Source organism: Heterocephalus glaber, unplaced genomic scaffold (genome assembly GCF_053883595.1).
Source record: "Heterocephalus glaber isolate CG9 unplaced genomic scaffold, H.glaber_assembly_v1.0 deba00001226, whole genome shotgun sequence".
Taxonomy (NCBI): domain Eukaryota; kingdom Metazoa; phylum Chordata; class Mammalia; order Rodentia; family Bathyergidae; genus Heterocephalus; species Heterocephalus glaber.
The window spans coordinates 676,152-693,978 of NW_028258219.1; the positions used below are offsets into that span (position 1 = coordinate 676,152).

Below are 17,827 nucleotides of genomic sequence, written 5' to 3' on the forward strand. Positions count from 1 at the left end.
AGAGGACAAGAGTCCCAGTGAGAAAGGAGGGACAGGAGGACGTTCAGCCCTGGTGGCAGTGGGGGTTAAAACTGTGGCATGCAATGCGACCGACAAGAACTGTGTGTGTTTAAAGTTTAAAATTTTATTACAGCAAAAGACACATTACCATGGCCTGGGGATTTAGCTCAGTGCTTCTGCCACCTGCCTCGAAAGGTCCCGAGTTCGATCCCCGGTACCAAAAAAAAAAAAAAAAAAGACACATTACCGTGAATCCCCCTTGCTTCTAACATGCCGGTTCCATCATGCTTGCCACTTTCGGAAGCAGCTCTGGAATCTTCTTTTGTGAGAGTCTTTACTTGCACTGTCCTGGCTGCCTCCATGACCTGAACTGATGCACAACATTTCTCCTTCCTGGACATTTTGACCTTGGGGCAGAGTCGGAAGTCGCACGGTGCCAGCTCTGGGGAATAAGGTGGAGGAGGACACAGCGTCATGTTTTTATGAGCTGCTTTCCATCGGGAGGCGCTCGGCAACAGCAGTCACTGGGTTTTTATCACACCCCATTCAGAAAAGAGGACTTGCAGAAGTGCTGCAGAAAGTGGCAAGAACGACGGATGGTACATTCCAGGGAGGGAGAACTTGAGGGGATGCACAGCCACGTGTCCTAAATGATAAGGGCAACCCTTGTATCCTTTCTGGCCTGTTGGACTCTAAATGTTTTCCAGCATGGAGGGCTGGCAAGGGTGCTGCCAGGGGTGGGGGCCGTACTTTGGGCTGGTCCCACCCCCAGGGAGCCCACTCCTCCAGTCCCTTAGGGAAACAGGGAAGCCACCCTGAGGATCCTTAAGAGCTGAGGAAGAATGAGGGGCGGCAGATGGCTGAGGCTTTTAAGCACGCGAGATCCCCAGCTCTGCTCCTCCAGGAGCACTCTGGGGAGAAGGTGGGGTGAGCGCCCCGTGGCTGCCAGGCCATATTGAGAAGGGGAACAGAGAGGCCAAGACACAGGCCCCCCCAGGAGCACAGGAACACAGCAGTGGTTGGGGAAACCCTCCCAGAAGGCAGGCTCTGGTTCGGCCAAAAAGCCTGGTCCAGCTCAGAGACTCAGCTTCTGCAGAGAGCTGCTGCCTGCGCGCCCTGTCCTCAAGAGCTCCTGTGAGTCCATGTGTCCAGCCACATCCATCTCTGCCCACACCATCCAGGCCTGCCCGTTCCTATTCACCCCAGTCAGTGCCCCTGCAAACACTAGCAGTGCAGCAGCCTTCAGGGCTGGCTCAGGAAGAAGCCCATCCTGGGAGGCTGGTGTAGACAGTGTGCCGGGGCCGGGCCCTGTGCTCAGGAAGGGGACAGCTGTCCAGGGCTCAGGGCAGAGTCGGGCCTGTTCTCTGCAGCGTGTGCTCGCCCCGAGCTGGCAACGGCACCCTAGCACCCTGCTCGGCATGGCTGGCACACTGTGACGAGGTCCTCCTTCTGGTCAGTTGGCGAGCTGTCACTGCCTCGAGGTGACATGCCTGATCTGCAAAGGACAGGACTTCAGGTTGCGTACCGCCCTGCTCGGTGCCAGCCAGCTTCGCTTGGTGACCACAGCATCCAGCCCAAAGCCCATGCCAACTACGCCTCCTCACGTCCTGGGCTGCTGCTGCTGTGGAGAAGGGACTGCTGGATGCTGTTGGGGAGGGAGCAGCACAAAGTCCAGAGTTCTGCTGTTACCTGCTCCCTGTGACCTGCAGGCTGGACCCTGCCAGTCCCCCATGCAGCACCCCCATTAGACCAGGGTTCACTTCTGGTAGGGGGAAGGGTAGGACTCAGCAGAGAAAGCCACTGGATGCAGGGAGGGTCTCCAGGAACTCAGCAGACCACTCCCCACGAATATAAGAGCAGAGTCTCAGGCCTGTCCCACACCCATGGGGCACAGGAAATGGGTGGCAGAGCCCCTCGAACCCACTGGTCCCAGGACAGTGGGTGCACACAGAAGCTGTGGTTTGGGAGGCACTGACAGCCTCTGCTCCCATCCAGGCAGGCACTCAGCACCTCCCCATCTCCAGCCACAGAAGATCAGAGCGGGGATATCGTAGGAGCTGCCCCCAGGACAGCCCTGGGGGATACCTGGGAAGATGGAGGTTTTGTGGTGTAGACAGGGATCGGTGGGTGTCATCCTGTCCTACTCAGGACAGGCTACCTGAAGGTGACACCATCAGAGAGGGGCACAGATCCGCTAATGGATAGATAGGCTTCTGGATCGTCATGCCTGAAATCAGCAGACTTCTCTGGACATTTTGGTCACAAAAATCATGACCTCTTCTGTGCCCAAGACAGTCTGAGCTGGTATCACTCAGAAGGCTCCTCGTCGAGCAGCAACTGCGTACCATCTGGGTCACCATGGGCCAGAGGGCACAGAGGCAGGACAGCAGTGGCTGTGGGGCCAGAGGTACAGCTCAGTGGCAGACCACTTGCTTGCATGAGCAGGCCCTGAATTAGAGTCCCACAACCTAACAGCAACAAAAAGTGCAGAGCAAGACTTCTGCAGAACAGAAAATCAAAGCCCAGGGTGAGTGGAGGAAAGTAGGCTCCAGGAAGTCAAGCCGAAGGTAGGGAACTGGGGAAGGGGACAGAGCCAGTCAGATCAGACCAGTCACCTCCAACCTCAAAGGCCAGGGAGATGCCTGCCTGCCTGACACCAAGACAACCACCTGGACAGAGGACCTCAGGGACCCCATGGGACAGAGGACCCCAGGGATCTCATGGGAGAGAGGACCCCAGGGATCTTACAGGGACAGAGGACATCAGAGACCCCATGGGACAGAGGACAAACAAACTCCTGGGACTGTAACCTCGTGGTTATTAAAAGCATGCTTTGTGCTTTCTTCTGAGGCAGTCAGGGACTTAAGAGTGCTTTTGTTAAAAGCTGATTCTTCCCTGGGCCTACAGATGCCCAATAGGTGACTAACAGCAGAACCAAGACTGCCTTTCATTTTGGGAAACCTTGGCTCCAATTCTTCTCAGCCCTGCACAGAGACATGTTCTCGAGGTAGGGAAAGCCTGTCTAAAAGTTGGCAAAACAAGGTTTACACTCCTAAATTTTCCCCATCTCTCATCCCCTTCAAGATGGAGGAAGCCTGGATCAGAGACTTACAGGGCCATTCAGCGACACCCACACGACTCCCTGGCCTGAACCCAGGGTCACCTTGGATTCCAGCAGAGCCCACGTGACCGAGATGCTCAGGCCAAGGTGCCGCTCAGGCCCTGAGAGCTGCTCTGGAGCCGGGAAACCGGGGCTGCGGTCCTCCCAGCTGGTCCCAGCCCCCACAGCACCCCGTAAAACTGGTGCCGAGCGTCTGCAGAGGGCCAGTCTGACCGAGGTGGAGCACCTGCTCCAGGCATTAAGCTGGACCCTCCCTAGGTTCACTTTTAATCTCCGTCATCACTAAAGGAAGGACTCAAGCTAGCTGGGGTCCTGGCCTGGGCCTTGAAGGTCTGGATAAGGTTTTTTGGTCAGGTTGGTTTCATTCTCTCTTAATAAACATTTAGGGTGGTTCTGGATCCTCCTGCCATCAATATTCTGTGTTGAACAATCTGCAACTCAGCTTCACCTTGGCTCCTGTAGCTCCTGATAGAAGGGGCTGTGTCTGTTGGCACTGCCCGCTGACCAACCTCTGTCAGCGGCACCCAGGAAGCAGAGACAAGGGGAACAAGAGGCAGTGAGTGGGTGTCTTCGTCACTTTCTCGTTGCTGAGACCCAACACCCAACACCACCAGGTTTAAGGGGGAGGTGTATTTTAGCTTACAGTTTCAGTCCACAGTCAGCTGGCTCCGAGGCAGGACAGCAGGGCAGAGGGACCTGGGGGAAGAGCGCTGCCTACATCGTGGCAGACAGGAAGCAGAGAAGGAAGAGCGGGGCCTGGAGGGGATTAACCCTTCCAGGCCACACTCCGGCTGACCGGCTGTCCAGCCAGGCCCCTCTCCTAACAGCACATTTAGCTGTAGCAACCCCCAAATTCCATCACCTTTCAAACCCCACCTGTGAGCACTGAGGCTTTGTGGGGACACCTAGCCATGAACTGTTATGGTGCGGCTACAGCAGGGAGGAAGCCATGTGAGCCTCCTGCTCCAGGCCTGCAGGCCATGGCTCTGCTCCCTACACAGGCACATTAGGGGGAACTGAGTCAAGCTCCAAGTCCACACCTGGCCGTGCCTGGTTTGCAGCTGTTCCCTGGGTGTCTTGCTTTCCCTCTCTGAGCTGCTAACCTTCTATTCATAAAGTACAGTGAGGGCCAAGCCTGAGTGGTTTTCAGAAATCCAAGGCTCTCTGTCCTCAGTCTCCGCACTGTTACAGCTCCTCCCAACACCCCCACAACTACAGCTCCACGGCTTCTGCAGACGTAGCTGTCACTGAGCACAGCAGGACAGGCAGCTTTTCCACACGACATACCCAACTCAGTCTTCCAGCAGCAAGAGAGTGGCATTGTTATTCTCCGTTCTACTCACGGGGAAGCCATGGGGACAGATGCCCCTCACCATCTCGCCTCTTGGCCTGCTATTCTCACGAACTGATGGGGAAGGAGTTCTTCATCATTGTTCTCCGGACAGCTTTCTGTAAGATTGGTGATAGTCCTTCAGCTCTTAAAGGAATTTCTCAACGAAACTATCTGCAACTAAAATTCTCATTGTGGAAAGATCTTAAGTTATGAATTAAGTTTATAGAATTGGTACAGGACTATCCAGCTCTTCTCTGTCTTCTAGTGTCAGTTTTGGTAAAGTGTGTTTCATCTAATATTTAAAATGGACTATCATACAAAGGACTACTATCTAGAATATATAAAGAACTCAAAAAAATCAGATCCCCCAAATTTAAAGACCCAATTCAAAAATGGACATCTGAAATAGACACTTCTCAGATAAAGAAATAGCAATGGCAAATAAATATATGAAAAAATGTTCAACATCACTGGTCATTCGAGAGATGCAGATGAAAACAACACTGAGATTCCACCTCACCCCAGAAAGAATGGCCGCTATCAAGAAATCAACCAATCACAAATGCTGGCAGGGGTGTGGGGAGAAAGGAACCCTTCTCCATTGTTGGTGGGAGTGCAGACTGGGGCAACCACTGTGGAAATCAGGGTAGAGATTCCTTAGAAAACTAAAACCAAGTTCCATTTGGGCCAGCCATTCCCCTTCTTGGTACCTTCCTGAAAGAATTAAAAGCATCATTCCCAGGGATATATGCATACCTATGTCTATAATAGCTAACTCTTGGAAACAGCCCAAATGCCCAACAACTGATGAATGTGGGTGTTTTTTTTATACAATGGAGTACTACTCTGCCATAAGGAAGGATAAACTTGAGACATTTCTAGGTAAATAGATTCACCTTGAGATCATAGTCTTAAGTGAAATAAATCAGATACACATGTTTAAATATTGCATTGTTTCTCTGCTGTGAGAAACCGAAAGTATAAATAAGGACCAAAATGTGTAATAGATACTGGGAAATAGGAAGAAAATGTTCAAATGGGAAGGGAACTAAGGGAGGGGGAAGGAGAAATGGAAGGAAGGGAAAAGGAAAAAAAGAGAATAGAAGGAAAAATGGAAACAAAGCTTTTGTAAATGAGGAGAAGGGGGGTTGAAGGGAGGGGAAGAATTGAGGAAAGAGAAGAATCGGACATAAAAAAAAAAAAAAGAATCGGCCATATTATGTTCAGGTACAGATTACCTACGATGAATGTGGTCGTTATGTGTACTTAAAGTGCACCAATAAGATTGATAAAAAATAAGTAAAATGGGCCACCAAAAAGCTGTTCATGGTATTTTCTTACTACCTTTTTAATACTTGCAGTATATCTAACAATGTGCTTTTTTTCATTCCTTAGAGTAGAAATTGTATTTTCTCTTTTCTTCCTCTTTCAAGCGGTTTATTAATCCTATTAATCTCTTTTAAAAAAACCTTTTGGCTCTGTTGATTTTCTCTGGTGTCTTGTTGATTGTTTATTTGATTTTGTTTTGTTTCATCAATTTCTTCCCTTACAGTTTATTTCGTTTTATCTTGGGGGTTCTTATTCTTTTTCTAGCTTTTTGAGACAAAGCCTGGAACATTAGTTTTCAACCTTTCTTCTAAAGCTATAAAGTTTCCTCTACCTACTGCTTTAGATGCAACTCACAGATTTTTTCTTTTTGGTTTCTTTTGTATTCTTTTTTATTTTTTGAGACAGGGTCTCACTAGTTCAGGCTGGTCTTGAACTCACTATGTAGCCCAAGCTGGCCTCAAACTTATGGCAATTTTCCTGCCTAAGCCTCCTGAGTGCTGGGATTACAGGTGTGCGCCACCATGCCTGGCAGATTTCATTATATTTTTACACTTGACAATACAGTATTTTATTTGACCCTTGTTATTTGTAAGTATAGTTCCTTTCTAATCAGTTAAGAGACTTTCTAGTTGTTTTCCCTATAATTGAGTTTTAATTTAATTCAGAGAAGACATGCTGTATGACATCAGTCCTCTGAAATCTGCTGACAGTTGTCTAGAGCCAGGCTTCGGGCTATTTTGATAAACATCCCATGTGCACAGGAAGAGCATATGCATCCTACAGCTTCCAGGGAAGGGTTGTAGGTGTGAATTAGGTCAAGCTGGTTAATCCTGTTGCTGAAAATGTGTGAGGTTGGCTCCAACATAAATAGACCCGTGGATTAGAACAGAGTCCAGAAACAGACCTTGGTAGGAAGCTTTCAAAAACGATGCGGAGGGCCGGGGATTTAGCGCAGTGGTTCTGCTGGTCCCGACTTCGATCCTCGGTACCAACCCCCCCCCCCCACAAAAAACAAAACCAAAAACCAAACGAAGCTGGATTACTTGGAGACTCATATTGGGGGGGGGGGGGCTCCGATCTGTACCACACCATTCACAAGGATATCACTAAGTGACCCCTCATAAATCTAAATGTGAGCCCTAAAACAAGCTCCTAAAAGAATATCCTAGCGAAACCATTAGGAGAATACCCTAATGAAAAACCACCAATCATGAAAGAAAAAATGGGTAAATCTGACTTCATTACTTTGGCCGGGTTCAGTGGTGCCTGGATCCCAGCACTCAGGAGGCTGAGGTGGGAGATCACTTGATTTCGAAAGTTCAAGACCAGCCTGAGCAAGAAAAGATGGATCATGTACAAACAAACCCCCAAACCCCAAAACCTCCTGTTCATTAAAAGCAAAAGCAAACCACAGCACGGGAGAAGATATCTGCAAAATCTCCCGCACAGTACAAATGGAGGTATCCACCTAGAACACAAATGCTCATGCCAGACAAAACGCACTAATCAGAATCTGTAGAGTCTGCGAGTCAGTAAAAAGACAGGTAATCAGTCCAGCTTTAACTCGGAGCCAGGGTGAACGGGCGGTTGCTGTGAGGCCCGTCTGGACCCCCTTCCTGGCCCGCGCCGCCCGCCTCCTCCTCCCGCGTCCAGGGAACTGAATCGGGCCTCCTTAAGCCGAGGCGGGGCGGCTCAGGCCGCTCCACGCTCCGCCCCGGGGCTGCCGTCTCCTTAGAAGGCGAAGCCCCGGCCTCGCCCCAGCCGGCGGGACCTCGCCGCGCGCCCCGCACGCCCGCGGAACCAGAGCCTGCGAGCCCGGGAAGCCGCGGACCCCGGCTGGGCGTGGACTGGGCCCGGGGCGGGGTAGGGAGCGCGGAGCCCAGGCCGGACCGCGCACCCCGGCCATGCGTTGGGAGAGGTGAGCTGCGCGCGGGGCGCAGGCGGGAAGGACTCAGGTCCCGGAGCGGGTTGCCGTCCCCATGGCGCTGGAGCCCAGGAACCTGAGGGTGTGATCGGGGCTTTGGGAGATGCGGGTCCGGCGTCGCGGGGTCCCCGGCCTGGCCCCGCCCAGCGGGTCCCTGTGCGCCCTGGCAACCAGTGCACGCGATCGGAAGCAGGGGTAAGGCGGGCGGGGGCGGGCGGGGGCGGGCCGGGTCCTGATCCCGGTCCCTCGACTGGTGTCGCCGCAGGTGCCGCGCCCCCCGCCCGCGTGCTCGCCATGGAGGTCCTGCGCCGCTCCTCGGTCCTCGCCGCCGAGATCTTGGACGCCTTTGACCGCTCGCCCACCGATAAGGAGCTGGTGGCCCAGGCCAAGGCGCTGGGCCGGGAGTTCGTGCACGCGCGGCTCCTGCGCGCCGGCCTGGCCTGGAGCGCGCCTGAGCGCGCCGCGGTGCCCGGGGGCCGCCTGGCGGAGGTGTGCGCTGTGCTGCTGCGCCTGGGTGAGTGCGTCCTCCCGGCCCCGTCTGCCCCGCGCGCCCCTGTGCCTGATCGCCCAGCCCGGGCACCCTGGCCTCACCAGCCGAAAACTGAAGCTCGCCCGGTTTAGTGGCTGAGCCTCAGAGTGACCCTTGGACTCAGCGGGGCGCAGAGATCCTTCGTGGGACCACGTGTCCCGTGTTTGTTTTGGAAAATAGGACTTAGAGTCGCTGGCTGAAATCCCAAGCTGCTCTTTCCCCTGCATTTCCCCTCCCCAGCTTCCCGGGGAGACGAGGACACTTGTCTCTGGGATCGCAGGCCTCAGACTCTGTATCTTCCCCAAGGTCTGGACCATCAGAGGAGGGTCGGACAGACGACCCTCAGCCACCCCCATGCAGGCCGGGCGGTGCCTGGGAAGGGGGTGACAGCAGAGAAGAGCCCTGATGGCGGGTCCGGGGGTGGCCTCTTCTTGGGCCAACACTGTGTGCTTTCACTCTGGAGTGGACCCTGCATCTGTGTGCTGTGCTGGTCCCTGGGAGCAGGGCTATGTAGACCCTGCCTGGCCAGGAGGGTGGGGAACAGTGTCTTGGGGGCCAGCAGGGCCTGCAGAGGAGTGAGTCTGCCTGGGGATTGGCCGGTCTGGGAGTGCCCAGTCTGTTGAGTGAGACTCCTCAAGGGCCACTGCCCACTGTGTCGGGCCGAGCTGCCGTTTGGCCAGGCTGTCCGCTCTGTCTTCTCAGAAGGCGGCACCTCAGGATTTCCCCACCCTCAGGTAAGCACATCCTGATAGCTGAGGGGATCGCCGGGAAGCACTTGGTTTGTTCTGCTGCCCAACGGGACTGCATGCCCTACGGCGGGGCCCACACCCTCAACAGCGGAGAGTAGTCTGGTCAGGCCCTGCAGCTGTGGCCTGGGGCAAGTCTCTGGAGGGCCCCAGGTCTGCACCGGGGGCAGCCAGCCCAGCCTTGGGAATTTCCATGCCACCCCCGCCCCTGGCTGGCCTCTGGGTTCTGCTCCTTCTCCAGAGCTTAATTACTTAGATGGGGTGCAGCTGGTCTTTATCACTGCACGGTCTGGTCGGCCGAATTTCCCTGTTTGCTTTGGCTGGTGAAGTGGCTGGGCTGGGGACACCCAAGCCCGGGGCTGTGTGGAATTCCCGGCCCTGTCTCAGCAGTGGTTGTACCCTGGGCCAAGGGCGCCCCAGCTCCACAGCGGAGGGTGTGGCACGCAGGTCCGAGAGCCCAGGCTAGAGGGTGTGCAGCACCGCAGCCCGTGCTGGGCTCGGCCTCTCTGAGCAGGCTCACCCACTGGACCCGGCCAAGAGCCCCTTCGAAGTGTTGGGGGGCCGCTCTGCCTACCTGTGTGGGCTCTGATGCCCTCCTCTCCCCGCACTGGGCCTTGGCTGCTTGCCTGTCCCTCCTGCCGCCCGCCCTAGCAGCTCAGCTGCCTTCCCATCTGCTTGCTGCCCACCTGAGTCACTAGCAGTCACGGCCCATGCTCCTGCGACGGGTTCTCGCCCCACCGGCCCAGCCAGCTCAGTCCTGGGGGCTGTTGCTCAGGGCCCAGCCCCTCCTGGGTCTCTTTATTCCTGGAGCCTGAGATTGGGGGGTAGCAAGCAGTCAGGTGGGGTCAGGCGGGGTGAGAATGAGGGTAGAGCAGTTGGGGCTGGGTGCAGTCAGGTGGGGGTCAGGCTGGAGGTCATGGGTCCCCAGCCCACCTGGCCGGGCTGCCCGTGAGCTGCCTCTGATCCACCGGTGTACCTGCTAGGGGACGAGCTGGAGCAGATCCGGCCCAGCGTGTACCGCAACGTGGCCCGCCAGCTGCACATCTCCCTGCAGTCCGAGCCCGTGGTGACCGACGCCTTCCTGGCTGTGGCAGGCCACATCTTCTCAGCAGGTAGGCTGCAGGCGTGTGCACCCCAGGGAGCTCAGGGGGCCACCCAGTGTGTGGACCAGGCAGAAGCTGGAGGTGCCAGGGGAAGCCACAGTCCCCAACCTGTGAAGATGACCTTCAGGTGGCCTGGTGACCTCTGGCCTCAAGGAGGAGAGCGGAGAGCAGGCCCCACCCCACAGCCCACCCTCGAGGGGTGACCTGCGCTGAGCCGGGTGTCCTCTTCTGGCAGCCCTAGGGGGCAGGGTGGGCCGGACTGGGCTATGCCTTCCTGCTTAGTGGCTGGTGTGGTGGGGGCACGCAGAATCCGGCCTCCAGAGCCACCGCTGGATCACTGCCGGCTTCCCTGGACAGGGGCCACCGTGGCTGCGCCGGAGTGAAGGGAGGCGCAGGGGCTGTGGGGCAGGAAGGCTCCCCAGGCTGGGTCCTGGCAGGGGTCCAGCGGGGTCGGTCCTGTGCCCCGGTTCACCTTGTTTCTGCAGCACACACTGGAGCCCTCCCTGAGGGGCAGCAGGTGCCACAGGCTGGTGTGGGCTGAGGTGGCTGGGCCAGTGGTGGTGGCTGGACTCCTTGCCCAGTGCTCCTGGGGATACTCAGAGCCCGCTGCCTTCACAATCTGCAGATCAGTCTGCCACCCCCACGTTGGGCTCACGTTGGCTCTGGAGCCTTGCGGCAGCCTGAGGTGGGTATGGCCTGAGAGAGGCTCCTTGAGGTGCCTCCCCGGACAGACGGGGTTGGCTGGTGCAGCCCCTGCACCGTGGGAACACGGGCAGGAGAGGGAGTAGCAGGGTGACGAGGGTCCTGTGATGGTGGCCCTGGGTGGGCTCAGGAAGGAACCCAGAGTGGTAGGCGCCTGGGTGTCTGTCTTTGGACCACTGGTCCTCTTTACGAGCCTTGGACTGGATTTAAAAGGCAGGAATGTTCATTTCTGAGATCTCAGCTTGGCACCCGGAGGGGCAGGGCTGGGGGGCATTGAGGGGCCCCCAGAAGGTTCCTGGGGGAGGACGAATTGGTGGGCGGGGGCCACAGTGCTGAGGGCCGAGATGGGGGAGGTGCCTGCTCTGGGCTGGGGGAGCTCAGCTGTAGCCTGTGTTTGCCCTCGGAGGTCAGCAGCTGCCGCCGCCCACCACAGTGTCCATAACCCCATGTGGCCCGGGCCCGAGAGGACTCTTCGGATCCAGGGCGAGGTGTGGCCTGCTTTGCTCACAGGTTGCTTGAGCTTCGGTGGTTTCTTAACCTCTCTGAGCCCGGGGGCCGCCGGAGTAGGGAGCAGAGCAGTGGGGTACCAGGGCAAATGAGGTCACAGTGCTGCCCCTCAGCAAAGCACAAACAAAACTCTGAAACAAAACGATAAGCCAGTAGCACCTGGAAGATGCTCAGTGTCACCAGTCATTAGGGAAGCGCTGGTCCAGGATGCTGCAGACCTCCGAGCACAGCCAGCCCCGCAGTCAGCCCGGGCCCCTCCTGGCATGAAGGCAGGGCCCTCATCTGCTGCTGGGGATGGTGTGGCCACTCTGGGAACCAGGCTGGCAGCTCCTCAGATGCTCAAATGGAGTCACCAGATTGTATGCAGCTTACTCCTCAACATTTGCCCAAGAGAAACAAAACATGCCACACAGAGACTTGCACAGAAATGTTCATAGTGCATTACTCATCAGAGCTAGAAGGTAGAAATGAGCTGGGTGTGGTAGCCCATGGCTGTCACCCAGCACTGGAAGTTTTGAGGCAGGAGGGTGGCACGGTCAAGCCCAGACCAGGCAGCTCAGCGACTTAGTGAGGCCCTATTTGAAAAATGAACAAGTAAATAGATGTGGCTCAGTTTGAAGCCCTGGTTCCATCCCAAGTACCACACACACAGGAAAGAACCCACATGTCTGCCAGTTGACAAAAGGACATGGAATATTGTTCAGCCATGAAAAGCAATGAAGTGCTGAGGTGTGCTGTGTGGGACCCTGGCAGCAGGGTGTGGAGTGATGTGTGTCTGATGCAGAACAGAGCAGATTGTGTGGTTCCACTCCTGGGAAGTGTCCGGAGCAGGCGGATCTGTAGAGAGGAAGTGGGGACGAAGAAGACACAGGGAGTGACTGTTGATGGCTCTGGGGCCTCCATGGGGGTGAGGAAGATGTTCTGGGATTGGGTCGTTGTGCACCTGTGAAGATGCCACATGCAACATCCTGCTTTTTGTTTTGTTTTGTTTTGTTTTTTTGAGACAGTTTCTCTCTGTAGCTCAGGCTGGCCTTGAACTCACAGCGATCCTCCTGCCTCATCCTGTAACATCTCACTTTTGAAAGATAAATTTTACGGTGATGAAATTATGTCTCAGTGAAAAAGAAAGAAAATACAAGAGCAAAGGGAAAGCGGGAGTGCCCCAGACCTGCCCCAGACAGTGTCCCTATGCGTGGCCCTGCTGGGCCCTGTGGGCTCCAGGTGCTGCAGCCCACAGGTGCACTGTTCTCTCACAGGACAGAGTGCTCCTCTGCCAGCCACACAGATGGCAGATGCTGCGGTGCACATTCCTGGCAGCAGGCCCTAAGGTCCCGTCACTGTCCCCCCTCCACCCGGTGCCCTGGGCACAGGCAGGAGCAGAGTTGCCTGGGTACCTGTGGGAACTGGCGGCAGGGTCTGTTGACCTGGGGCAGAGCCCTGGGCAGGAGTGGCAGGCAGAGGACCAGGGTGGTGCCTGAGGTCGCCTGGGATGGGGCCACCCAGCTGGGATGTCAGCTTTGGATTTATTTAGGAAGAAATGGGACATAACATCAGCAGAGTTCAGGCCCAGGAGTGATGTGGTCTGATTTCACAGAGGTGAAACTCATGTCACACGGCGGACCATTCCAGAGGGCACAGGTCAGTGCCGTTTGGAGTATTCTGCATCAGGCATCCCCACCTGTGACTCTCGGGAGTTTTCCTTGCCCAGAACCTGGTGCCCACTTGTGGTCCCACCCCCAGCCCCGGCTGCTGCCCCTCTGCCTGCCTGTCCCGTGCTGTCCTGACCTCCCGTGTGCATTGGCTCAGGGCACCTGCAGCCTGCACTTCCCACTTCTTTAGGCTCAGCGTGTGGCAGGCATGAAACCTTGTTCCCTGATGGCTGAGGATGCCTCTGGTGCCCCTGTCGCCCGTGGGTGGCGGCGGTCCCCGCTGTGCTGCAGAGGTCGCCCCGGCACAGGGCAAGTGGGTTGAGGGTGCTGTGTAGACTTGGCACACACTGCTCCCTAGGGTTCGGTCCACCAGGGGCAGGCGCTGTGACCTCGGGCTCTGCAGACATCTCCAGCGTCCTTCCGGCAGAGTGGAGACTGCTGGCACCTTGTCCTCGTGGCTTTACACAGCTTTAATGGGATTGGTCATGATCTACATCTCTTTTAATTTACCTTTCTTTGATTATTAGTGGGGTTAATTTCTTCATATGTCCAATGCTATTTGCACCCTATTGTTGTGAATTACCTGTCCCTGCTCTGTGCTCGTAGTTTGAAAAGTTGCCTTCTCATGGATTATCAGTGTCAGCACAAGGATTCATCCTGTCACATGACCTGAGCATGTTCTTTCCCCATTGTTTGTGTCTTTTCCTTTCAGGCAGCCCTATCCCATTCCTGTCTCAGGAGGTCTGTGGTTGGGACCCGGGTCCTCCTTTATCACACGTGGAAGGTGGGCCCTGCCCTGCTGTCCAGCAGTGCTGTTGAGAGGAACAGGCCACAGTGGACACCACCAGGGTGCTGCTATTCTCTTGGTCCCTGTGGCCTCCTCCAACAGACTGGGCTGACAAGTCTTTTTTTTTTTGGTACTGGGGATCGAACTCGGGACCTTGTGCTTGTGAGGCAGGCGGCGGAACCACTGAGCTAAATCCCCGGGCAATGAGTCTTGAGCAATGTGCAGTGGAGGCTGGGATGTCCATCTGCCTGAGGACCGCCCTGAGCCTGGCAGGACTTACTGTGGAGATGGTGGCCGGGCTCCCTTGGGTCCGCTGTGGGCACCTCCTCTGACCTGCAGCCCTCTCTCTGCAGGCATCACATGGGGCAAGGTGGTGTCCCTGTATGCAGTGGCCGCGGGTCTGGCTGTGGACTGTGTGCGGCAGGCCCAGCCTGCCATGGTTCACGCCCTAGTCGACTGCCTGGGGGAGTTTGTACGCAAGACCCTGGCCACCTGGCTGCGGCGGCGCGGTGGATGGGTGAGCACTGCGCTTCGTGGAGGTGGGGCTGGCGGGTAGGGGCCTTGGGGCCAAGACAACTCAGGACCTGCGGGTGGCCCTGGGCTGGCTCCTACCCCACTGTGAGGCCAAGACTGGTGAGCCCCAGGAGGCAGCTGGCAGGAGTGGCCAGCAGAGGTGGCCCGGGAGAGGCAGCACTCGGGCCCTCAGGCTCTCGGGGAGGAGGGGAGGGACAGTGGCCCCTGCGTCTCCTCCCTGCCCCAGGCAGTCTGCAGGGAAGACTGCAGCCCCAGCTGGTCTTTGCCCTCACCTCGGGGACCGTGGCTACCCCACAGGGGTCTTTGTCCTGTCACCCTGGCTGCCCTGGGTCCCACGCCAGGGAGAAAGCACCGAGGCCTGTGCATGGAGCCCCTCCATGCCCGGGCCCCTGGCCAGTCAGGCTTGGAGACTCTGCCGCATCCTCTGCACCTGGCTTCCCCTCTGGGGCTGGGCTTGCCAGGTGGGGTGCTGTGTGTGTTCTGGGGGAAACCGGGTCACTTCTCGGCAGGGTCAGCACCCTCGCAGGAGTCTGAAGCCAGATTGGTCCTTTCCTAACAGTGTAGGTTCCAAGGGCCCCCGCAGGGATGCTGGGCTCCCTGCACCTGTGGGCTACCTGCCGAGAGGTGGCCCTGGCTGGGGGACATCCACAGGGCCCTGGCCATGTGCTCGGCTCCTCTCCTTCCCTCAGTAGCCTTGCAGCCCCCTCTGGTGCAGGATGATGGGGCCCGGGGCCTGGACTTGCTCTCTGATTGTCCCCTCCTCCCTGCAGACCGATGTCCTCAAGTGCGTGGTCAGCACCGACCCTGGCCTCTGCTCCCACTGGCTTGTGGCTGCGCTGTGCAGCTTCGGGCACTTCCTGAAGGCTGCCTTCTTCGTGCTTTTGCCAGAGAGATGAGCGCCTGCCTGGCACCCTGCGCCCGACCTGGGAGTCCTGCAGCACCTGGACAGCCTGTGCCCCTCCTGAGTCCTGTGCTGCTGCAGCCCCTGCCCTCCTTTCAGAGCCTCTGCCCGAGAGCTGGGGGCAGCCCTGGGCCCCTCCTGAGTCCTGTGCCGCTGCAGTCCCTGCCCTCCTTTCAGAGCCTCTGCCCGAGAGCCGGGGGCAGCCCTGGGCCCTGCCTGAGAAAGGGCCACAGCAGGACATGAGTTGGCCTCGGTCCTCACAGGCAGGAGCCCCACACTCCGGTCTGAGGCTTCCTTGTGGCCCACTGTGGACAGTGCATCCGGCGTGACAGGGTCCCGGTGTGGGGCTGCATCCAGCATACCTGATGGCCCAGCACAAGATGCCATGGATGAGGATGGTCTGCAGGAGCTGAGCCCAGAGGCTCTGTGCCCCGGAGGGCGAGTGTGACCCATCGGTCCCTTGTGCTGCCCTCAGGACCTTGAGCACTCAGACGCTGGGGAGCCTGGCCCCTTACGGTCGCCAGAAGTCTGACTGTCCCCAGCCTCTCCTTGATGTCTGAAATGCCTTGAGCAGGGCCCATGTGAGGCCTGGTCTGCAGCCCCCGCCAGCCTGTTGAGCCCAAGCGACGTACGCTGAGGAGGGCCTGTGGCCAGAGGTGCAGTGACCACTGCCCTTCCTCCAGCCCCGTGCCCCTGCAGGTGCCCCGTCCCCCGCCAGGCTGTGCGCAGCCCGGGTCAGTGATGCTCAGGCCCCTGGAGGGATGCTGGGAATAAACTTGACTGTCGTTCTCATGTCAGTCTCGTGTCCAGGCGTCTCCTCCATGCTGTGAGCGGTGAGGAGCTGCTGGAAAACACAGGAGGGGCTCTTGGGACTGGTGCTCTGTCTGGTTACATCTAAAGGCAATGACACTTGTTTCCCACCTTGGAAAGAGCGAGCGAGGATGCCTAGGGTGCAAGGGCACTAGAGATGTGTAGGATGTCATTCCCTGGAGCTTCTGATCAGTTCCTCAAGGGAGGCAGGGCTTGGGTGATTCGAGTCAGACTAAAGAGACTGTGGGGTTGCTGTTGGGCCAAATTGGTGCTAGATAGGCTGGAAAAGAAAATATGAGCTCAGGGACTTTCTTTCCCAGCTTGGGCACCCCATAAATAGCTTATGGCCCTGTCTCCTTCAGGTGTGGGTTGAGCCCCTGCACTCCAGACCCAGGGCCCTGTCCTAGTGACCTGAGTGCACACGGAGCTCCCAGCCTCACTGGTGACCCAGCTGAAGTGAAGGTCCGTTGAAGACTCGGGGAAGCCCAGATATTGAGCCCAGAGCCCTGCTCTGGTGGCCCCATCTGCCCTGGTCTTCTCATCTGTCCACAGCCTGTGTTGTCTCCTCCATGCAGCCTTGCTGCAGGGTGGGAGCTACCTGCTTGCAGGTGCAGACACCCAAGGTCCACCCCACTCCAGCCCAGGTGCCAGGAGGCTGAAACACAGCCTCCAGCCTCAGTTTACCCTTCTGTTCAAGGGTTGAGCCAGACAACTGCTGAGCCTTCTACCCTATTCAGTCTCCTTTGAGGCAGAGTCCCAGAGGCCGAGGCTTTTGTGCATGAGGCCCCCGGCCCCTCTGAGCCACTCTTGAGGCCCCTTTCCCCCAGGTCCTGCTGTGCCTGTCCCCCTCGCCCCCACCCCAGAGCACTGGCTGCTCCTCCCATGCCTGAGGGGACCCGAGGCCTGTAGGGGTTGCGTGGACTTGGCTGGGGGGCACCAGCTCTGCCAACCACCAGACGGGGTCTTGGAGCCCCCTGCCCAGGCTGCCCTCCACCCTCCTGGCCTCCCAGAGCAGAGGCTTTGGGGCATTTCTAGCACAAGAAAGCAATGTTTGGGCACAGGGGACCCAGAGAACAGCAGGGTTTAAAGCAGCTCAGAGGCCAGTGGCTGGGTGTGCACACAAGTTAGAGGACATGGTGGCAGAGACGGCTGTTTCAATAGCAAGAGGACAGAAGGAAAATCCTAAAAATACCTTAAAGACACCAGAATAGATGTGAAGAGATGTGAAGAGAGAAAAATTGTTCCTGGGTGGAGAAATGCTCATAAAAAACCATCACATAGTCATGAAGTGGCTATCATCCTTATAAAAGTACCAGGACATTTTTTCCCCAAATCTAAACAAGCTGATTATAAAGTTCATGAGAGAAGCAAAAATAGCCAGGAAAACCCCCAAAGTGAAGAGTGGGGCAGAGCCCAGTCCTACCTGCCTCCACTGGCCCCACTGGCACCAAAGCACAAGGAAGCGGCACCGAAGGCCCCGGGGCCCCTGAGATGGCGCCCAGCCTGGGGTCACCGCAGTGCCTCCACTGAGAGGAGCGGGACTTCTCGTAAACTCGAGGCAACTGCCAGCCATGGTGACAGACAGGACGGATCTGCACTGCATCCTCCATGCTAGGACAATGCCATGTGGAGCAAGAGAGAGGCAGAAATGAACAATACTAGAGAAAATAGAGGACTTCCTTTGTAATCAGGGTTGTAATCAAATCTTCCTACATGCGTTTACATCCAGGAACAATAAAGACAAAATACATAGTGGAAAAATGGAAATATTTAACACTGTCAAAAGCACTGGTAAGGAAACAAAGCACAGTAGTGGCTTTTGGGCTGGGGCAGCGCAGTGGAACAGGGTTCC

At 56.9% G+C, this 17,827-nt stretch overlaps 1 protein-coding gene across 1 annotated transcript; it reads left to right on the top strand.

The window, feature by feature from the left end:
- The first annotated feature begins 7,319 nt into the window (after positions 1 to 7,319).
- On the top strand, positions 7,320 to 15,957 carry Bok (BCL2 family apoptosis regulator BOK). The gene is made up of 5 exons (XM_004868492.4): positions 7,320 to 7,701; positions 7,973 to 8,221; positions 9,966 to 10,094; positions 14,084 to 14,247; positions 15,035 to 15,957. Exons 2-5 carry the CDS (start codon positions 8,002 to 8,004, stop codon positions 15,158 to 15,160), a joined length of 639 nt encoding a protein of 212 aa, XP_004868549.1. The 5' UTR covers positions 7,320 to 7,701; positions 7,973 to 8,001; the 3' UTR covers positions 15,161 to 15,957.
- Positions 15,958 to 17,827: the final 1,870 nt, after the last annotated feature.

Bases quoted from the DNA above. Each gene is read 5' to 3' on its own strand.
- Bok (XM_004868492.4), top strand. From the start codon at position 8,002: ATGGAGGTCCTGCGCCGCTCCTCGGTCCTCGCCGCCGAGATCTTGGAC. The intron at 8,222-9,965 runs GTGAGTGCGTCC...TGTACCTGCTAG, and splicing joins CGCTGTGCTGCTGCGCCTGG to GGGACGAGCTGGAGCAGATC. The intron at 10,095-14,083 runs GTAGGCTGCAGG...CTCTCTCTGCAG, and splicing joins AGGCCACATCTTCTCAGCAG to GCATCACATGGGGCAAGGTG.